The sequence below is a fragment of the Oncorhynchus mykiss genome, chromosome 30 (assembly GCF_013265735.2).
Source record: "Oncorhynchus mykiss isolate Arlee chromosome 30, USDA_OmykA_1.1, whole genome shotgun sequence".
In the NCBI taxonomy this organism is placed as follows: domain Eukaryota; kingdom Metazoa; phylum Chordata; class Actinopteri; order Salmoniformes; family Salmonidae; genus Oncorhynchus; species Oncorhynchus mykiss.
Window position 1 is genome coordinate 33,451,012 of NC_050570.1, and position 20,599 is coordinate 33,471,610.

The window sequence follows — 20,599 nt, forward strand, 5'->3', positions numbered from 1 at the left end:
TCTCATTGCTTTCCACTAGTTGTTCTTTTAAGCTTCATGGCACCTTGTCTATAGATGATCCACAGCTAAATTAATATGAAAGAATGTAAACATTGATTACTACACTTTTTGTTTTAGTTTGTATTCATCCGTTTTGCAATGTTTTGTTCTTTGTTCTCTAGCCATCAACATTTACTTAATCTCACTCTGTCGCTCTCTTTCTCGCTCTAGTGTATGACAAACAGGGATTCTTGCTGAAGTTGGATGGTAATCTGTAAGTATTCCCTTAATACATTCTCTTTTCCAGTGTGTTGTGTTTTACCCCTTCACCTTGCTTTGTGTGTTTTGGCTAGTGTTCATGTACACTGCTCAAAAAAATAAAGGGAACACTAAAATAACACATCCTAGATCTGAATGAATGAAATATTCTTATTAACTACTTTTGTCTTTACAAAGTTGAATGTGCTGACAACAAAATCACACAAAAATTATCAATGGAAATCAAATGTATCAACCCATGGCGGTCTGGATTTGGAGTCACACTCAAAATTAAAGTGGAAAACCACACTACAGGCTGATCCAACTTTGATGTAATGTCCTTAAAACAAGTCAAAATGAGGCTCAGTAGTGTGTGTGGCCTCCGCGTGCCTGTATGACCTCCCTACAACGCCTGGGCATGCTCCTGATGAGGTGGCGGATGGTCTCCTGAGGGATCTCGTCCCAGACCTGGACTAAAGCATCCGCCAACTCCTGGACAGTCTGTGGTGCAACGTGGCGTTGGTGGATGGAGCGAGACATGATGTCCCAGATGTGCTCAATTGGATTCAGGTCTGGGGAACGGGCGGGCCAGTCCATAGCATCAATGCCTTCCTCTTGCAGGAACTGTTGACACACTCCAGCCACATGAGGTCTAGCATTGTCTTGCATTAGGAGGAACCCAGGGCCAACCGCACCAGCAAATGGTCTCACAAGGGGTCTGAGGATCTCATCACGGTACCTAATGGCAGTCAGGCTACCTCTGGCGAGCACATAGAGGCCCCCCAAAAAATGCCACCCCTCACCATGACTGACCCACCACCAAACCGTTCATGCTGGAGGATGTTGCAGGCAGCAGAACGTTCTCCACGGCGTCTCCAGACTCTGTCACGTCTGTCACATGTGCTCAGTGTGAACCTGCTTTCATCTGTGAAGAGCACAGGGAGCCAGTGGCGAATTTGCCAATCTTGGTGTTCTCTGGCAAATGCCAAACGTCCTGCACGGTGTTGGGCTGTAAGCACAACCCTCACCTGTGGACGTCGGGCCCTCATACCACCCTCATGGAGTCTGTTTCTGACCGTTTGAGCAGACACATGCACATTTGTGGCCTGCTGGAGGTAATTTTGCAGGGCTCTGACAGTGCTCCTCCTGCTCCTCCTTGCACAAAGGCAGAGGTAGCGGTTCTGCTGCTGGGTTGTTGCCCTCCTACGGCCTCCTCCACGTCTCCTGATGTACTGGCCCGTTTCCTGTTAGCGCCTCCATGCTCTGGACACTACGCTGACAGACACAGCAAACCTTCTTGCCACAGCTCGCATTGATGTGCCATCCTGGATGAGCTGCACTACCTGAGCCACTTGTGTGGGTTGTAGACTCAGTCTCATGCTACCACTAGAGTGAAAGCACCGCCAGCATTCAAAAGTGACCAAAACATCAGCCAGGAAGCATAGGAACTGAGAAGTGGTCTGTGGTCACCACCTGCAGAACCACTCCTTTATTGGGGGTGTCTTGCTAATTGCCTATAATTTCCACCTGTTGTCTATTCCATTTGCACAACAGCATGTGAAATTTATTGTCAATCAGTGTTGCTTCCTAAGTGGACAGTTTGATTTCACAGAAGTGTGATTGTAACTCCAAGTCATTGTGTTATTTAAGTGTTCCCTTGTTTTTTTGAGCAGTGCATGTTTTCGTTAGCCTCGACAGTCATCAAACTCTTAAGACTGTTACTGCTTCGGCTCCTTATCGCAAGTATTCCGAGTTATTTCACAAGATAATTATTTTTGTGTGTTTTATTGTGTATTTGTTAATGATTAAATCGATTAGTTATACGTATGAGCATGATACTAGCAACATCAAGGTTGTGGGTTTCCTTCTCACAGGGGGGTCGTTCATTTCATTTCAGCAAGTCATGACACCCAGATTGTTCTGAAATCGTTTCTGGAGTTAGAAAAAATTAAGCATTCCGGAATCATTATTTTGTTGAAATATTATTTGATCTCTGAGAAGTTAAGCTAATTGATTTCACCCATATTAGCCATTTTAATTCATAGGATTCATATAATATGCAAAAATTATAGTACCTAGCATCTTATTTGAACCAAACTTTTTTCTAACAATGAGTTCGACATGAGGAATTTCCAAAGAAATGGTCCAGGTACTTGCATTGATTTGTGACACAGGTGCAAAAAAAAGTTAGCATTTGAAGCAGTTGCCAGGTAAACAAACCAAAGCTTGGGTTGCTGTCATACCAGCTCCCCAGCAGACTGCCGGCGCAGAAGAAATATCAGCCTGCGCAGGGAAGTACGAGATTGAGCTCAACTTTCTAGAGTTTTCTCATTTAGTTAACACTATCAACGTTTTGCTTTACCATGGAAATTGTGCTCAAATCAACACAATATTAGCCACTTTCAATGTAACATACCGAAACAACTATGCAAGACTTAGTATGCAAAACTAACTACAATCGATTTTATTGTAGGCTGAGTGCATTGGAGTAGGATTCAATTGCATTGACAGGCACGACTCAGCCCACACTCTACGTAGACCGGTATGCCATAACCAGTCAGAGCTAAAGTAGGCCTAATATGCAAATATGCATTACCATATATGGATCTGTGCCACTCACGTTGAACTGTTCTGTGTTTACAGCATGAGCTGTCACGAGTAGACGTGCTTGTTTTGAGATCAAAGCGAGAGCTGCATATAGCCAGCCACCTGTGCACATTTGATCATTTTCTTTGCTAGTTAATGAGTTATTAGCCTTGTTATAGCTCAGTTCTAGTCAAGAATGTGGGAGTGGTTGCTTACTACAAGAGCACAAATTATGTGCAACTTTGAAAAGCAAGTCAGGCATGTTTTTTTTTTAAAGTCTCACGGAATGTAGACCAACATTTAACGCCACACATTTGCTGCTACTGTGGGCTGAATGATAGGACAGCTGTTTCCATGTTAATGTTATGGGATGCATTTTTCTTCATAATTTTTTATGGTAGGCCATTCTGATCAAATAGCCACGGTTACTTACTTGGTCACGGTTTAAAACTAACTTAAAGCAAGTACAGCCTTAGTGTTCACAGTAAACGCGCGCCGGACGTTTGCGTTCAGAAGACGTGAAATTTGCTCAATGCTGACAATAACAGGGAACATCAAATCAAATTTTATTTGTCACATACACATGGTTAGCAGATGTTAATGCGAGTGTAGCGAAATGCTTGTGCTTCTAGTTCCGACAATGCAGTAATAACCAACAAGTAATCTAACTAACAATTCCAAAACTACTGTCTTATACACAGTGTAAGGGGATAAAGAATATGTACATAAGGATATATGAATGAGTGATGGTACAGAGCAGCATAGGCAGGATACAGTAGATGGTATCGAGTACAGTATATACATGAGGTGAGTATGTAAACAAAGTGGCATAGTTAAAGTGGCTAGTGATACATGTATTACATAAGGATGCAGTCGATGATATAGAGTACAGTATATACGTATGCATATGAGATGAATAATGTAGGGTAAGTAACATTATATAAGGTAGCATTGTTTAAAGTGGCTAGTGATATATTTCCCATTATTAAAGTGGCTGGAGTTGAGTCAGTGTCAGTGTCAGTGTGTTGGCAGCAGCCACTCAATGTTAGTGGTGGCTGTTTAACAGTCTGATGGCCTTGAGATAGAAGCTGTTTTTCAGTCTCTCGGTCCCAGCTTTGATGCACCTGTACTGACCTCGCCTTCTGGATGATAGCGGGGTGAACAGGCAGTGGCTCGGGTGGTTGATGTCCTTGATGATCTTTATGGCCTTCCTGGAATATTGCCAACGAAGCAAGCTAGATCTACTCAGGGTTTTCTAAAGCTAACCAGCTTCAGTTAGCTTCACATTTCAGCTCAGTCTTCATCCGTACTACGGCGGTGGATATTGCTTGTCCCCCTGCCACTAACTCTAGCAGGCATGCAACTGTGCGTGCATGTCACACATGGCTAGTCGAGTACCAAACTCTTCATTGAGACAATGCTGAAACGTCAATCCATGGGCGAGTCAGTGAATTTGTGCCAAAGTCTAAATGAAAGAAAAGTTATTGCAAATGCAGCAGGCTATCGTGTGAAATAGGCTTTTAGTAGTGTTGTCTTTTATTTGATTACTTCTCGTTAAGGCCGACTTTGATGTGCTTTTGTGTGCTTATGAATGCACAACCACAAGCACCTTTTTCCCCCACTCCTATCGATAAAATCATTCTATTAATTCATACAAAAGTGTTACTGTGCTTGAAGTCTAAAATGCATTCTGTCATTGCTAAATGTTCAATGCAGGGAGGGGCAACTTTGATGCGAGTGGGGATCAACAACAAAAAAATCAGTCACCAAGGGGGGCCGCAGTGGCTCATGCGTCCGCGTACGCACATCCATACCACATGCAGTCAGAGTTTCTGCAATTCTACACGTTTTACCATGGGGTGGAGAGAAATGTTTGCAGTTTTTATTATGATATCTGACTGAGTGACTAACAAAATCAATGGGGGCTGCCCGGTCGGAAATTAGACCATGATTACTGCAAGTTTAGATTGCTGACCGCAAGACTAACTTACAATCTGAATTATCTTAGCTGATGGCTTACTGAGTGACTTTCAGTGATGAACGGTTATCCCAATTTGAGCCCAGATTTGACCAAAGTTACCTCACTACCTCCTCAAACCTGCTTCGTAGGATACCCCTCTGGTCCATAGGCTGCTTACAGTTTTTCTGCTTAAGAAAACCAATGTAATTTGAGTGAACTCTCCCTTTAACAATGGGGGGGATTCAGGATGTAGGACGGGACAAACCCAACAACTTGAGAAGTTTCTCTGAACGGGGGGAAAAAACATCACCAATTCACTGAGAATACTGTGCATTACATAGTATGAAGAAACAATACTCAGAGCTGCCGCTCCATACTACTTGTTAAAAATAGAAAACTGATATTATATACACATTGTTAGTTTAGTTAGGTACTATATTTATTCAATATTATATGGATCTTATGAATTAAAATGGCCAATTTAGGTGAAATCAATTAGGTTAATTAAATTATATTTCAACAAAATAATGTTGCAGGAATGCTAATCTTATCTGTTTCTAACAAACAATTTCAGAACAATCTGAGATGGTGGAACAACCCAGGGATCACATTCATAAAATGCAAACGTGTCTGCTAAGTGGAATAGATTAGTATTACAATGCTATGGTGTTGTGCCCTACTTTTCCCCAACTGATGTAGTTCCTCTGGCTTGTCTGTTTATTAGACTAAGCTATGGACTGAACAGGTTATTCATGATGAGGTTAAAATCTGCTGTTCAGAGCAGTAATTAATATCAATGTGCATGGTTTTCAGAATATGGGCCTGGCGCTCTGGCTTGCGTCCCAAATGGCACCCTATGTCCTTCATAATGACAAGGGCCTATAGGGCTCTGGTCCAAGTGGTGCACTATGACAGGAATAGGTTTGCCATTTGGGACACAGACTGTCTGTGAGGGCAACCGTTTTCTCTTTACTTAATTGATCTGTTGCCCTCACCAACGACCAGCCCCACCTCGACTAGAAACCATTTTCCTAATCATTTTAGGGGCCTCTTGGGGATATATTTAGCTTGCTGGAAACAGAGGGATACTGTAATTCCTGGGGCACTTCCTGATTTAGTTCCTCGTTTTAGATTTTGTTCATTAAGAAATGATAGCAGTCGTAACTGAATTAAAACGTGAGTTGGTTGAGGGTTGTGGTTTGATGTGGGTGTCTCGTGTGTTCGTAGGTGGTAAGAGTTAAACAAATGATTTAGCCAATTAGCTTCAGCCGGCTGGTGCGTGACCGTGGCAAAGTTGGTTTGACTTTGGATAAACTCGTCCCAAGGCTTGAATTGCTGGCGCATAGAGCCTGGTAACAGTGTGGGACTGTTTGGAATTCAGGGGTAGTGGATTTACTGAGTGACATGCTAATTAATTTAAATTCTGTTAAGAGGCGCGCCTCTAAATCGAGGCGGGAGAGGGTTGTCACTAATTAACACAGCCACAAAGTCATAAACCTTGCCTATTTCTAAAATGCCTCTTCTTAAAATCTGATTTTAAAGCTAACACTAACCACACTGCTAACCGTATGCCTAACCCTAACCTTAAATTATGACCAAAAAGCACATTTTTGTAGTCCATTTTTACTTTGTGGTTGTGGAAGCTAGTGGAAAACAAGATGTTCTATCACATGAACCATATTATTTTGGGGAAGCACAATTGAGTTGGGCATATAAAGTTTACATGTAAAAACTATTTCTAAGATGCGTACTTTCAGATTTTCTAACTCACTTCCTTAAATCACTTGCGCTGCTTGAACTTTGAAGTCCACAATGTAGGGGGGAGGTTCTAAGGGTTGCACTAGATGGTGATGGACAGAGATTAGCCAATAAAAACTGGCAGCTGTTTGGCGCTCCTGCCGTAAGTGCTCATTTGAGTGGATGAAAATAGACTAAGTCGAGGAGTGAAGTTGGGGGAGGTGCATCTGACAGCCAAGTCTGACACTGGTCTGGTTTTCTAACAGCAAGGCTAAGTGCAACATGGCAGCGTTGCCATTCTTTATAAAAGGTTGTTCTCCAGCCACCATATCACACACTTAAACTGAGAATGTATGTGTGTACATTGTATAATAAATTGGTGAAAGAGAACCTAAAATATCACATTAATTTGTACATTTCTATTGTATACATGAATTGTGGCAAAGTTGGTTCCTGTTTCAGTCACGTCCTTGGTCACATTCGCGTGGGTCTAAGAAAAACACCCTAATGATTGGTTGACAAACGAGCCTCCCACAATGCATGCGATGACTGCAGGATAAAGTTGGTGAAGAGCGTGACAACTGCAGAGTCGGAACTTGTATCCCCATAATGCAACACACACCAACGATGGTCACCAACTTGACAAAAGGGATCCGCTCAGAACGCACCCATAGACTCCCATTCAAGTTCCATTCTGAGGCGCTGTAAAACCAGACGTGCAACTTGTTACGTTCCCCAGCAAGAAAACCCAAAATGATGCCCAAACACAAGGGGGAACTGACGGTCACTGACCAACAACCAAAACAGATGGGGTTTTAGGAGGCGTTCTGAAAGACACTCATGGGGTTGTCTACTGAAAGTTGACTAGCAACAACAACTGGAACGAACCTAAAAGACCCACCATGAGCATCCAGTAAATTTGCTCAAGAAGAGGCAAATAAAATACAATCCCACACCAAACTTAAAGACGGGAAGCAATCAAAAAAAGGAATGTTTTAGACAAAGGAATGTTTTTCTAGAAATCAAATAGGGAGCGCCAACTAAAGGTCTCTCAAAACAACTGGAGCCCTGAGCTAGCCACTTTCAGTATCTTAGCAAAAAGAGGGGCGAGGGAAACATCTTTACTCTGTTCTGCAATCAGCTGCTTCAAGTGTCAACTGTAGGGAACCTCTATTCCTTCAGTGGTCCTAGAAGATACTTGCTCACCTTTGGGGTTTTCAAAGGAGAGGTCAACTCAGGGGGTTTAGCAAAATCCAGATCACCCATAAATGTTTCGGACAGATCGACCAGGGTGGGATCGCTCCTCAACACTAGACTTGCTCCCGGCGACTTTCTTAGACATAGTATGTGTAACGGCACACACTAGGAACACTCTAGGGCACTTTTCTGATAACCCATCAGCTTTCTCAACTCTGGGTTCCTAACAAACGACAGGATTTGGAACGACCTTCCCTCCAGCCACATTGTTTCCCAAAATGAATGAAACCCCCTTCACCGGTAGGCTAGGCCTCACTCCAATGATAACGTAACTTGTTCAGACTTGAGTTCCATATTATACAAAGGAACTTCCATGCAACCATCTCCCATGCCTTGTACTAATAGACTGTAACCAGTTGCTGAAGTGTCAGACAAAGGCAAAACACCCTCCAAAATGAAGGCCTGGGATGCCCCAATATCTCGCAGTATCTTCACCGGCTGCTTAAAAGCATCGCCACTCTGCAGAGATATGAACCATGCGGTACAAGCCGACTGTAAGGCTGCCGGTGAAGATTCTGCGAGACGTTGGAGCAGCCCCGTCCTTCATTTTGGAGGTACAATCCAGCTGCGCCCTACATGCTAATGTGCTATATGTGCTAAAGTCCAATTTCAAAACAATACATGTAAAAAAACTAAACCTGTAACAAGCTGCACTCCGAATTGATGAATTACTTGGGTACTGCCAGCTGTGGGCATGTTGACAGGATCCAAATAAACCCAACCCAAGGAAAACGGTTACGGTATCCTTCATTCTGTGACATACAATTTTTTCCTATCATCTCGCAAATCTCAGTTTTGAACGAGATTGACTTTATGACCAAAATTACACATTGTTGTCAATTTTGACACTAAATGTTTTGATACCTCATAGGTCATTTTCAAAACAAGAAGTTGCTTTTTAGGGGCAGTCGTGTTTCCAAATTTAGGAAATGTATTTACAGTACCAGTCAAAAGTTTGGACACACCTACTCATTCAAGGGTTTACTTGTACTACTTTATACATTGTAGAATAATAATGAAGACATAAACTATGAAATAACACATATGGAATCATGTATTAATCAAAAAAAGTGTTAAACAAATCAAAATATATTTTATATTTAAGATTCTTCAAAGTAGCCACCCTTTGTCTTGACAGCTTCGCACACTCTTGGTATTTACTCAATCAGCTTCACCTGGAATGCTTTTCCAACAGTCTTGAAGGAGTTCCCACATATACTGAGCACTTGTTGGCTGCTTTTCCTTCACTCTGCGGTCCAACTCATCCCAAATCATCTCAATTGGGTTGAGGTCAGGTGATTGTGGATGCCAGGTCATCTGATGCAGCACTCCATCACTCTCCTTCTTGGTCAAATAGCCCTTACGCAGCCTCGATTTTTGGGGGGTCATTATTCTGTTGAAAAACATATGATCGTGTCACGCTCTGACCTTAGTTCCTTTTTTATGTCTTTGTGTTAGGTTGGTCAGGGTGTGAGTTGGGGTGGGTAGTCTATGTTCTTTTTTCTAGGTTGTTATATTTCTATGTGTTTGGCCTAGTATGGTTCTCAATCAGAGGCAGGTGTCATTCGTTGTCTCTGATTGAGAATCATACTTAGGTAGCCTGTTTTCCCCATTTTGGTTGTGAGTGTTTAATTTCTGTTTAGTGTATGTTCACCTGGCAGAACTGTTTTGTTTTCTATTCGTTATTATTTTGTGTAGTGTTCAGTTTTTCTATTAATATATGACGAACACTTACCACGCTGCATTTTGATCCTCCTCTCCTTCACCAGACGAAAACCGTCACAGATAGTCCCAAAAACAACAGATGGGATGGCATATCGCTTTCAGAATATTGTGGTAGCCATGCTGGTTAAGTGTGCTTTGAATTCTAAAATCACTCACAGTGTCACCAGCAAAGACCCCCCACCACACCATCACACCTCCTCCTCCTCCATGCTTCACGGTGGGAACCACACATGGAGGTTATCCGTTCACCAAGAGTGTGCAAAGCTGTCATCAAAGCAAAACGTGGCTACTTTGAAAAATATAAAATATAAACTCAGCAAAAAAAGAAAACGTCCTCTCGCTGTCAAATGCATTTATTTTCAGCAAACCTAACGTGTAAATATTTGTATGATCATGACAAGATTCAACAACTGAGACATAAACTGAACAAGTTCCACAGACATGTGACTAACAGAAATGTAATAATGTGTCCCTGAACAAAGGGGTGGTCAAAATCAAAAGTAACAGTCAGTATCTGGTGTGGCCACCAGCTGCGTTAAGTACTGCAGTGCATCTCCTCATGGACTGCACCAGATATGCCAGTTCTTGCTGTGAGATGTTACCCCACTCTTCCACCAAGGCACTTGCAAGTTCCCGGACATTAATGGGGGGGATTGGCCCTAGCCCTCACCCTCTGATCCAACAGGTCCCAGATGTGCTCAATAGGATGTTAGGCTATCTATCCGCCAATTGAAGCTCAACAGAAGTTGGGTGATGTAACAGGACAGTGACCCAAAACACAGAAGTAAATCAACAATATAATGGTTTCAACAGAAGAAAATACGCCTTCTGGAGTGGCCCAGTCAGAGTCCTGACCTCAACCCGATTTGAGATGCTGTGGCTTGACCTCAAGAGAGCAGTTTACACCAGACATCCCAAGGATATTGCTGAACTGAAATAGTTTTGTAAAGAGGAATGGTCCAAAATTCCTCCTGACCATTGTGCAGCTCTGATCCACCACTACAGAACACTTTTGGTTGAGGTTATTGCTGCCAAAGGAGGGTCACCCAGTTTTTAAATCCAAGGGTTCACATACTTTTTCCACCCTGCACTGTGAATATTTACACGGTGTGTTCAATAAAGACATGAAACGTTTAATTGTTTGTGTTATTAGTTTAAGCAGACTGTGTTTGTCTATTGTTTTGACCTAGATGAAGATCTGATCAAATTTTATGACAAATTTATGCAGAAATTCAGGTATTTCCAAAGGGTTCACATACTTTGAGTTTCTTACAATTGAAGTAAGGGCCCATGGACGCTTGATCAAGTGGTATGGAAGACTGAATTTATGCAGTCTTTAACTTGTCATGGTTTCAACTAACCGGGTCTGGATCTTGGGACCAATATCCTGGTATAAATCTTGGTTTTGGCTCCTGGATATTACCTTAATCTTTTGTTTATAAACCATAAGCCAATCAGTTTGAAGAAGACAATGCTCTCTGATCATCGGCTGATCACTCCCAGCCCATAGGAAACCCACCCAGTTGACTACTTTTAAATGGCAATGTCAATACTAAAACAAGTTAAATGCCAAAACAAGTTCATGGCAAAATAAAGATAGGTAAAGTGATTATTTAAACATCTAACATAATTCATTAGATGCATAAGTCATTCAATCAAGTTTCAGATTCATATAATTAACATTTTACTGAGTAAAAAAGAGATTTTCTCAATTCAATTTAAAGGTTTTGAAAATTAGGTAAAACATGTATGTTTTTACTATTTTAATTTGATATGCAAATAAAATGTCAACAATTCATCTTTAATGGAAGTTTAATCAAAATGATCACTACTGTGCATGATTCATCCTTTATCACTGAATCATTGGATAGAGGTGAGAGTTAAATAAACGGCAGCGCGGAGAGGCTGCCCCCCCTTTTCGGTGAAAAGATTTTCAGATTTTTTTACCATTTAGCCCCTTACTAAAGCTGCTACACTACAGCTGCTCCAGTCAGAACAGTTTCTGGGTATGTGAGGCTAAACAGTTTTAGTGAAGTAACGTTGCCACCTGAGTTGGAGGACGATGAACGGATGAATTTCCTATTCTCCGACTTCAAAGAAAACCGAGATGTCAACACAAAAGATTGGGACAGTAAAATTGATTTCTGGACATCACTCATGCATTATTAAAGAAATGAACATCTATGTTTACAGTATAATTTGAGGATCTTTGAAGTAAGAGCCATCAAATTGTCATCAAAATCTATTCTTTGCAATCTGATTAGGGATTCAAAGGTTCAATGATCTGGTTGTTTGTTCTTAACATTTACACTTTTACAGTGTACTCCTGGTTCTTTTTATGGCTTTTTAGGCTTTTAGATTCTCTTTTTTTTCAAGTTTTATTAGTCGTATGTACAGGATACACCAGGGGTACTCAAGTACTATTTGGGCTCGCGCAGTGGTCTAAGGCACTCTTGTTAGTGGAGAGAACATTTTGTCATTTTAATGCAAAATTCCTGCAATTCTACACATTTTTCCATGTCGAATTTGTGTTTATATGACACCAGGGGTTGAAACCTGACCAAGACCCCTTTCTGGGTCCATATCCGGACCACAGTCCGCCAATTGAGTATGGGGGGGTATACACTGTCCAACGGAATGCTTACTTGCATGTTCTTAATTGACAATGCAACAACAATAAGAAATAATACAAGATAAGAATATGAGCATGAAGTAAATGGCCTTTCCTCTAGCCTAGCGGTTAAGAGCGGTGGACCAGTAACTGAAAAGTTACTGGTTCAAATCCCAGAGCTGGCAAGGTGGAAAAATCTGCCGTTCTGCCCTTGATCAAGACAGTTATACCCCAACAACTGCTCCCCATGCGGCCGATAACCTTGATTAAGGCAGCCCCCTGCACCTCTCTGTTTCAGAGGGGTTGTGTTAAATGTGGAAGACACATTTCAGTTGTATGCATTCAGTTTTTACTAGGTATCCTCTTTCCTTTCTTCTCCTTGCGTGACCGTCTCTGACTTTCCTCTTTGTTCCACAGGCCTTTGGAGCTGATGTACAAGTATGGCAATCTCAGCGAGGGAGTCTGCAAGCCTGGCTATGCAGCTGCTAAGATGACTGCCATTTATCCAAAGTAAGCAAAATCTTTTAATGTGCATGTGTTATCATCTGATCTGTTTTTCAGTTTTTATAATTTGGTTTCTGATGCATCAATATGATTCAGCACCCCATAAATATTTCCTCTCCCCATTTAAGTAAAGCGTTTTACTTCCGGTTGAGATGATGGCGCTAATTTGACGGCCTTATTCAAGGTTTTATTTCACTCTCTGACCACACCTTTCCATCTCATTAACATTCAGTTGTACTTTCTAAATCACCAGTGTCCTACTGTATTATATATGCCACTTCATGGATTCTCAGCATGATCACAATAAACCCACAGATTATTGTCAGCTCCATCTCAGATACTATATGAGTCGCTTCCTCCATCCAGAAAAAAAACTTCCCCATAGAACCATTTCCTTATCTGCTGTCAGGCTACTGGCCCATTGTCCGGCCCTCCGCAGCTAGTTAGAAGCAGCCATGGAGAGTCATAGGTGACTCAGATGGTCCTCTCATTGGACAGATCATGGGTTAAAGGTCAGGGCACCCTCAGTGACTCCCAGTGAAGATAATGACCTTCCTGTGGATTCATCTCAATGAATCTTTCATTTGTACTGACCCAGTATGAACATGCGTTTCCATAGCATTGTGGATGGTAGGATATCATTGACCTTTCACCAGGCAAAGCGTCTTTCTCAATTTTTATTTCATTGATTCCTTGGGTCCTCTCTCTTTGCCATCTCAAAAAAATATTGGTGGAGAAGATCTGAGAGAGAGGACCTCGGATGTTCTCCTCCAGTGTGTTTTCAGGAGGAGGCAAGAAGAGAGGGCACAAGGAATCAAGGAAATAAAAATGTAGATAGACCCTTTGCCTCTGCCTGGTGAAAGATCACTGATATCCTACCATCCACAACGCTATGGAAACACATTTTCATACTGGGTCATTATAAAAGTCAGGCACATTCTATTTTACACATCATTATCTATTACAAATCTCAGATGTCTCAATAAGTTACCACTGACGTGAACTTTATTTGGTTGTTTTGATTTTGGTCATTATTAAAAGGACAGCGTAATTCACTATGAACGATACATACACAAATACCTTCTCAAAGCTTGCAAGGAATGATCATGGTGTGTAGTGAATGTTGACTTTGTCTTTTTGGGGACAAGAAAAGGCTTTGGTCAGTGAGCGATCCCGATCCAGTTCATGTGTGTTCTTGTCTATCCAGGTGTTTCTCCTAACATATAGAACATTTTATATTTAAGTTTGATCTAATATTACCACAACATTCTCAACATGCACATTTTTAGCTCCGTAAAGCATGAGAAAGCAGATTGAAATACATCCCCTTTATGTTTCTCTCTTGATTTAATGGCAATTTGCATTTTAAGGTGATATTATGGGCCCAGAATATTATGGGGTCATTAATTTCACTCATAGGACATTTGAACAGCATTTAATCATACAAATACAACCATATTTATTTCACTTCATATGTTGACAATCTGCACATGTGGTTTGAACCTGCAATGTTTGGGTCTCAAGCCAGAGCTGTGTTTGAATACTCATACTAACCATATGTGACGCAAATTGAATATGTAGTATGCTTACTGGTCATAGTATGGATATAGTTAATATGCCAAAAGTTCCCGGATGGCGTACTACATTCGCCAAAATATGAAGTATACAAGCAGCTTTTAGGACCCATAATGCAATTCATCAGAAAAATGGGCATGGCTTCACAATGTTTTCACATTTGAAGAAAATGGCGGAAAATATGCAGCTGAAGTCTGATGAGAGCGGATACAAATTCATTGCTTTAACTAATTATGACAAATGTTCAGAAAATGTTGAGCAATATAATAAAGTAATGACTTTTCAAATAAGTTGCGTTACATTGGCTGACAATTTGTTAGCTATGCGAGCCTTATGAACCACATAGCATATCATTACAGCAGTTGCTTGTATGTACCGGTATGTTAGCTAGCTACCTAATGTTAGTTGGCTACTAATACATCGAACTTGCCAGGCAGTATATTAACTATATGCTATCATGGCCTCCCGAGTGGCACTGTGGTCTAAGGCATGCAGTGCTAGCTGTGCCACTAGAGATACTTGGTTCGAGTCCAGGCTCTGTCGCAGCCAGCTGTTACCGGGAGACCCATGGGGCGGCACACAATTGGCCCAGTGTTGTCTAGGTTATGGGAGGGTTTGGCCAGCAGGGATGTCCTTGTCCCATTGCGCACTAGCGACTCCTGTGGTGGGCCGGGCGTAGTGCATGCATACACCAGGTGTATGGTGTTTCCTCCGACACATTGGTGCGGCTGGCTTCTGAGTTAAGTGGGCGTTGTGTCAAGTGCAGCTTGGTTGGGTTGTGTTTTGGAGGATGCACTTCTCTCCCGAGTCCGTACGGGAGTTGAGACAATGAGACAAGACTGACTACCAATTGAATACCACGAAAAAGGGGTAAAAAAACAATAGCATTTATATATATATATGCTATCTAACTAACTACCCAATGTTTATTGTCTTGATTATTCATGTCATTCTTAGCTAAGTGGTATAGTCATTGTGCATTCTCAATGGACATTGTTATTTCTGGCTCTCTACTCTAATTTCAGAGCACTCTCGTCTGAGTGTGTCAGAGCACAGAATAACTGATGAGTTTACAAATGCTCAACACCCGATGAATAAGGCCGGTGTTAGTAAACGTCAGCAAAGAAAAAACATAATTAAATGTGTTGCCAGCAGCACAGTTACAGTCACCAACACTCTGGATAACATGAAAACAGCCTAATCAGCTCTGCTACGGTGAGTAAAATGGTCAGAGTGAGGTGTTTTCTCATTTGTGTCTGGAAGTAGCTAGCAATCTAGCCAAAGTTAGCCAGTTAGCTTGGGTGCTTGACTGCCGAGGTCAGAATGCTCGGATCAACCCTACTCCTCAGCCAGAGCATCCAGTGTGTGCTCTGAACGCACCGATATAAAAACACATTGAATTTAAGAATGGACAATCTGTCAACTCTTGATTTTGGAACGCCCAGAGCACACTCTGGCATTCCAGATTGAATTTACGAACACACCCGAAGTCGTAAAATGTCTAGCTAGTAATTTGTAATGCTAACAAGCTAGCGAGAGGTTGCATTGCAACAGCAGCAAAATCCATTAGACAGGCAAAGCCCTAGTACGCTCACCGGAAACAATACTGTTTGTTTACATGATACTAGAATTAACTAATAGTATGTAGTATATACTCATTAGGTATGTAGTATACAGTATGTTAGTATGGGTATTCGAACACAGCTCAGATCTTTTATCCTCTGCACCACCAGGGAAGCGCTCTCCCATATAATGTTTTCAGTTTATAGCCATGTCAGTATGGTTAATCAGGAATTCCACGCTTTCTTTCAAACCTCCTTATACATAACTAATCCAGGGAAATATTGGTATCACTTCACCCATCTTATTTACATTTTAGTCATTTAGCAGACACTCTTATCCAGAGCGATTTACAGTTAGTTTACAGGACAACCACATATCACAGTCATAGTAAGCTACTTTGAGGAAACATGTACTATCAGCAAAGTCAGAGCAAAGAATAGTACGCAGGTATAAACACCATGGGACCACGCTTTGAACACAAATATAAGGCAGAAAAAGTAAAGTGTGAGTGTTAGTTCGGGGGGTGATGTGGGATTATTTAAGATATTCTTGGAAGTAGGAGGATCTGAAATGTTTTCTGAAGATGGGCATGGACTCTGCTGTTCTAACTTCAGGGGGAAGCTGGTTCCACCATTGGGAGCTGCCCTCCAAATGGGGCGACAGGGTAGCCTAGTGGTTAGAGTGTTGGACTAGTAACCAAAAGGTTGCAAGTTCAAATCCCCGAGCTGACAAGGCACTTAACCCACTGTTAAGCTTAACCCACTAGGCCGTCATTGAAAATAAGAATTTGTTCTTAACTGACTTGCCTAGTTAAATAAAGGTAAAAAAGTGTGGGAGGGCCAAGAGACCAGATGTGGCAGAACGGAGTGCTCAGTTTTGGGTGTAGGATTTTAGCATATTCTGAAGGTAGGGAGGGGCAGTACCATGGTTTTGTAGTGTGTGCGAGCTTCGACTAGAAGCCAGTGTAGTGTGCTGAGGAGCGGGGTGACATGGGAGAAATTGGGAAGGTTGAACACCAGGCGGGCTGCAGCGTCTCAGTGAAGCTCATCTGCATGCTCGTCGTCCTCACCAGGGTCTTGACCTGACTGCAGTTCGGCATCGTAACTGACTTCAGTGGGTAAATGCTCACCTTCGATGGCCACTGGCACGCTGGAGAAGTGTGCTCTTCACGGATAAATCCTGTTTCAACTGTACTGGGCAGATGGCAGATAGCTTGTATGGTATCGTGTGGGTGACTGGTTTTCTGATGTCAAAGTTGTGAACAGAGTTCCCCATGGTTACGGTTGGGTTATGGTATGGGCAAGCATAAGCTACGAACAACAAACAATTGCATTTTGTCAATGACAATTTGAATGCACAGAGATACCGTGAAGAGATCATGAGGCCCATTTTTGTACCTTTCATCCGCCACCATGTTTCAGAAGCATGATAATGCTTAAAGATGATGATAATGTCACAAAGATCTGTAAACAATTTCTGGAAGCTCGAAAATGTCCCAGTCCTTTTTTGAAGGTGCTATGACCAACATATTCATATACGTATTCCCAGTTGTGTGAAATCCATAGATTAGGACCTAATGAATGTATTTAAATTGACTGATTTCCTTATATGAACTGTAACTCAGTAAAACCTTTGGAATTCTTGCATGTTGCATTTATATGTGTGTTCAATGTACAAGGTATCCAAGACTCTGAGTGCTGATCTAGGATCACTTTGCGGATCATGAAAAATAAGATAGGGGGGAACATATCATTTTTACACAATGTACATTTTTTACAGTAAATCTAAATTCTGCATTTCTGACTGGATTTATAAATTTAATCTAAAGCTAATATAGGTAGAGGGACTTTTGTCAGAGGTTGCTTGTTGTGAGTGCTGAGGGAACTTTATGCACTTGGCCAGATGATTGTGCATCTTTGTTGCATTCTTCACATCTGATGGCACAGTATTTGCAAATGTACACAGCGTTTCCTTCTACATTAGCGGTAGTGTAATGTCTCCACACATCAGATCGTGCCCGTGGCATTTTCCTGAAAAGATTACAAAAAAAATTAGTAGAAAAGAACAAATACATTTCCATGAACAGATAAGTGTGCAAGATCTTGAGAATCAGCTGTACATGTGATGGAAGAGTCCACTGCACATGTGATAAAATAATGCACTGTGCATGCAGAGGGTTGCAATTCCATTGAATTGAGGATAGTTTAACCAAAATATGCCACAAGACCTAGAAATTCCCCAAATTCCCAGGCTTAACTTCCAATGGAAAACTTCAGGAAAAATCCCGGAAATTTACCAGAGAGTTTCCGACCCTTTGTAACACTACCTTAGATATGGATTATCAAAGCTGTTCACGTCATGCGAGCCACAACGCACACTCTTTTTGCTCTTTAGATACACACGATATCAACACCACACCACTCCTGGTTACTTTGACTGCATCCACTTCTCCCAATGCCTTCTTCACCATCGTCGGGACTTCAAAAAGGGTTTCCCAAATAAACATCATTGTCCATAAAAACGTAGTCCAACAAGCAAATCTATTTATAAAATAATCAGCAGATGTCACAAAGTGCTGTACAGAAACACAGCCTAAACCCCCAAACAGCAAGCAATGCAGATGTAGAAGCATTGTGGTTAGGAAAAACTCCCTAGAATAGCAGACACCTAGGAAGAAACCTAGAGAGAAACCAGGCTCTGAGGGGTGGCTGGTCAGGTGGATATTATGAGAGTACATCGCCATTTAAATCCAGATTGTTCATCAGGCTCATTTTGAGTCAGACTCATTTTCCACAACAATTTTAGCTCTTTTTGTTCCATTCTTGGACTTTGTTGTCCACACATTTTTCTCGCTAACTGTACTCGACATGCTTTCAGCCTCAAACGACACTTCTGCTTCCGCCATGTTCCGCTTCCTACCAGCATCCGCCTCCTCGTTCAAGCTCTTCAATGGATTCTGAATCATCTAGCGTGTTTGCAGGCAGAGTAAAAAAGTAAAGAGTAAAAAAAATAACAAAACAAAGAATTATCTTTCTGGACCTTTACATGCAGTCAGTAGATACACCCAATACAAAAATAAAATTAAACAATTGTACTCACTCCTTCCTGCCTGTTATATTGAAATATTTGCTGCAAACAATTCACTGAACCCAGGTAACCATTCTGTCAATTTCGATTTGTCCCTTAGCCTCACCTTAAATTAAGGTTAGCAGTGTGATTTTAAGAAGAGAACATTTAACAGTGTTTCTGACTTTGTGGCTGTGTTAACTAATGATGACCCTACACTTGGAGCAAATGTATCACAATTCATTGGATTATTTGTAAAGGTTTACTTATTTTTTACCTAGTCTGCATTAAAAAAAATCACCATTTTATAAATAGTAAAATTGTGTGATATGATTGCATTTTAGAACCCGGCTCCCCCCGTCGCCCCAAGATGAATGGTCTTGACCAATAACGTTTTAGGCAAATTTGTGTTGCATGGCCGGGTGTGCAGGGATTGCTCGTTTGACCATTCCATTGATACCTAAAGAGAAATCTCCATCCACCCAGGACACCAGGGCATGCAAAACGATCTCACCCATTGCTTCATACATGCTCCAAATTGTTCAATATTTAGGTTATCCATATTACCTGAGCTCATATTCTTTCTATTTCTATGGCGGATTCAAGGTCACAATTTAGATAGTCATTGATATACAGCTTGCTAGCTTGCTGAAATAAGACCGGGACAAAGAATATCGCTATTTGATAATGTCCGTGTGCATGTCCAAAAATTAACACGGTTTCACTGGGATTATCAAACGGCAAGAGTAAAATGTCAACCCTTAACATGTCAACAGATTGTATAGGCACGGTTTAGCTGAGACAGGTACACTCTTAGCATCTTTTTTTCTAAGTAGAACCATATAGGGTTTTTCGGTTTGTCCCCATAGGGGGACCCTGTTTGGTGCTGGTTAGAAACCTTTGCAGAGGTTCCAGCTAGAACCCTCTGTAGGGTTCTTCAAAGAACCCCCTGTATATGGTTCTACCTAGAACCCTCTATGAAGGGTTCTACCAAGAACCATTTTATAATCTAAATGTTCTTCCTAGAACTGTCTATGAACTGTTCTACCCAGAACCCTTTTGTTTTTGGAAGGTTATGGTGGAACCTTTCTATGAAAGGGTTTCTATGAGGGTTTCTAACCAGCACCAAACAGGGTCCCCCTATGGGGACAAACCGAAAAACCCTATATGGTTCTACTTAGAAAAAAAGATGCTAAGAGTGTACCTGGAACCTTTCTATGAAAGGTTCCACCAGCCTCATTATCCTTATATTTTGTATTATTTATGCCAATACATTACATTTTATAAGGCCTTTCTTTGAGGGCCTAATTATACCCCAACACAGTGGTGTTAGGAATCTCCTGGTTTGGCCTGCAAATTACGTTATGCTGGCTTGCAAAGTGATGTGTAATTCCTATTGGAATCCAGCCAGAGTTAGGAAATCCAATAAGTGGAATTGTTAATCATCCGCAACCTGCATTCATAATGACTGCCAGGATAGGAATGATTGAGTACTGAGACTACCGCAATCATCTAAACTGGAACAACCATCTTAGTAACTAACGGGTGCAATAAATCCAACAGATTGGATTGGTTTAGAAAACTGTATGTTATTTATCTTTGTGTAGCATAAAATGTATTAGCCAATCAATGTTCATACAAAAACACATATATTACAGTAAAACAAACTATTCTGAAAATCTCCATGTAATAGAGCATGCTGGGAAATATTGGTTCTATGTAGAACTGGTAGTCTTTTTCTGAAATAATGATGTTCACCTGACTTACAGTATTCCTGT

General features: G+C 41.3%; 1 protein-coding gene across 11 annotated transcripts in view; it reads left to right on the plus strand.

Moving 5' to 3' along the window:
- Positions 1-20,599, plus strand: part of LOC110521738 (CMP-N-acetylneuraminate-beta-1,4-galactoside alpha-2,3-sialyltransferase) — a 123,697-nt gene that overhangs the window by 16,927 nt on the left and 86,171 nt on the right. For all 11 annotated transcript variants that reach the window (XR_002473192.2, XR_002473195.2, XR_002473201.2 and 8 more), the window contains 2 exons: positions 211-253; positions 12,531-12,623. Coding sequence is in view for 6 of the 11 variants with exons in the window: in XM_036969206.1 (XP_036825101.1) it covers positions 211-253; positions 12,531-12,623 (136 nt within the window). In the remaining 5 variants the exon portion in view is untranslated. The remainder of the gene's footprint in view (positions 1-210; positions 254-12,530; positions 12,624-20,599) is intronic.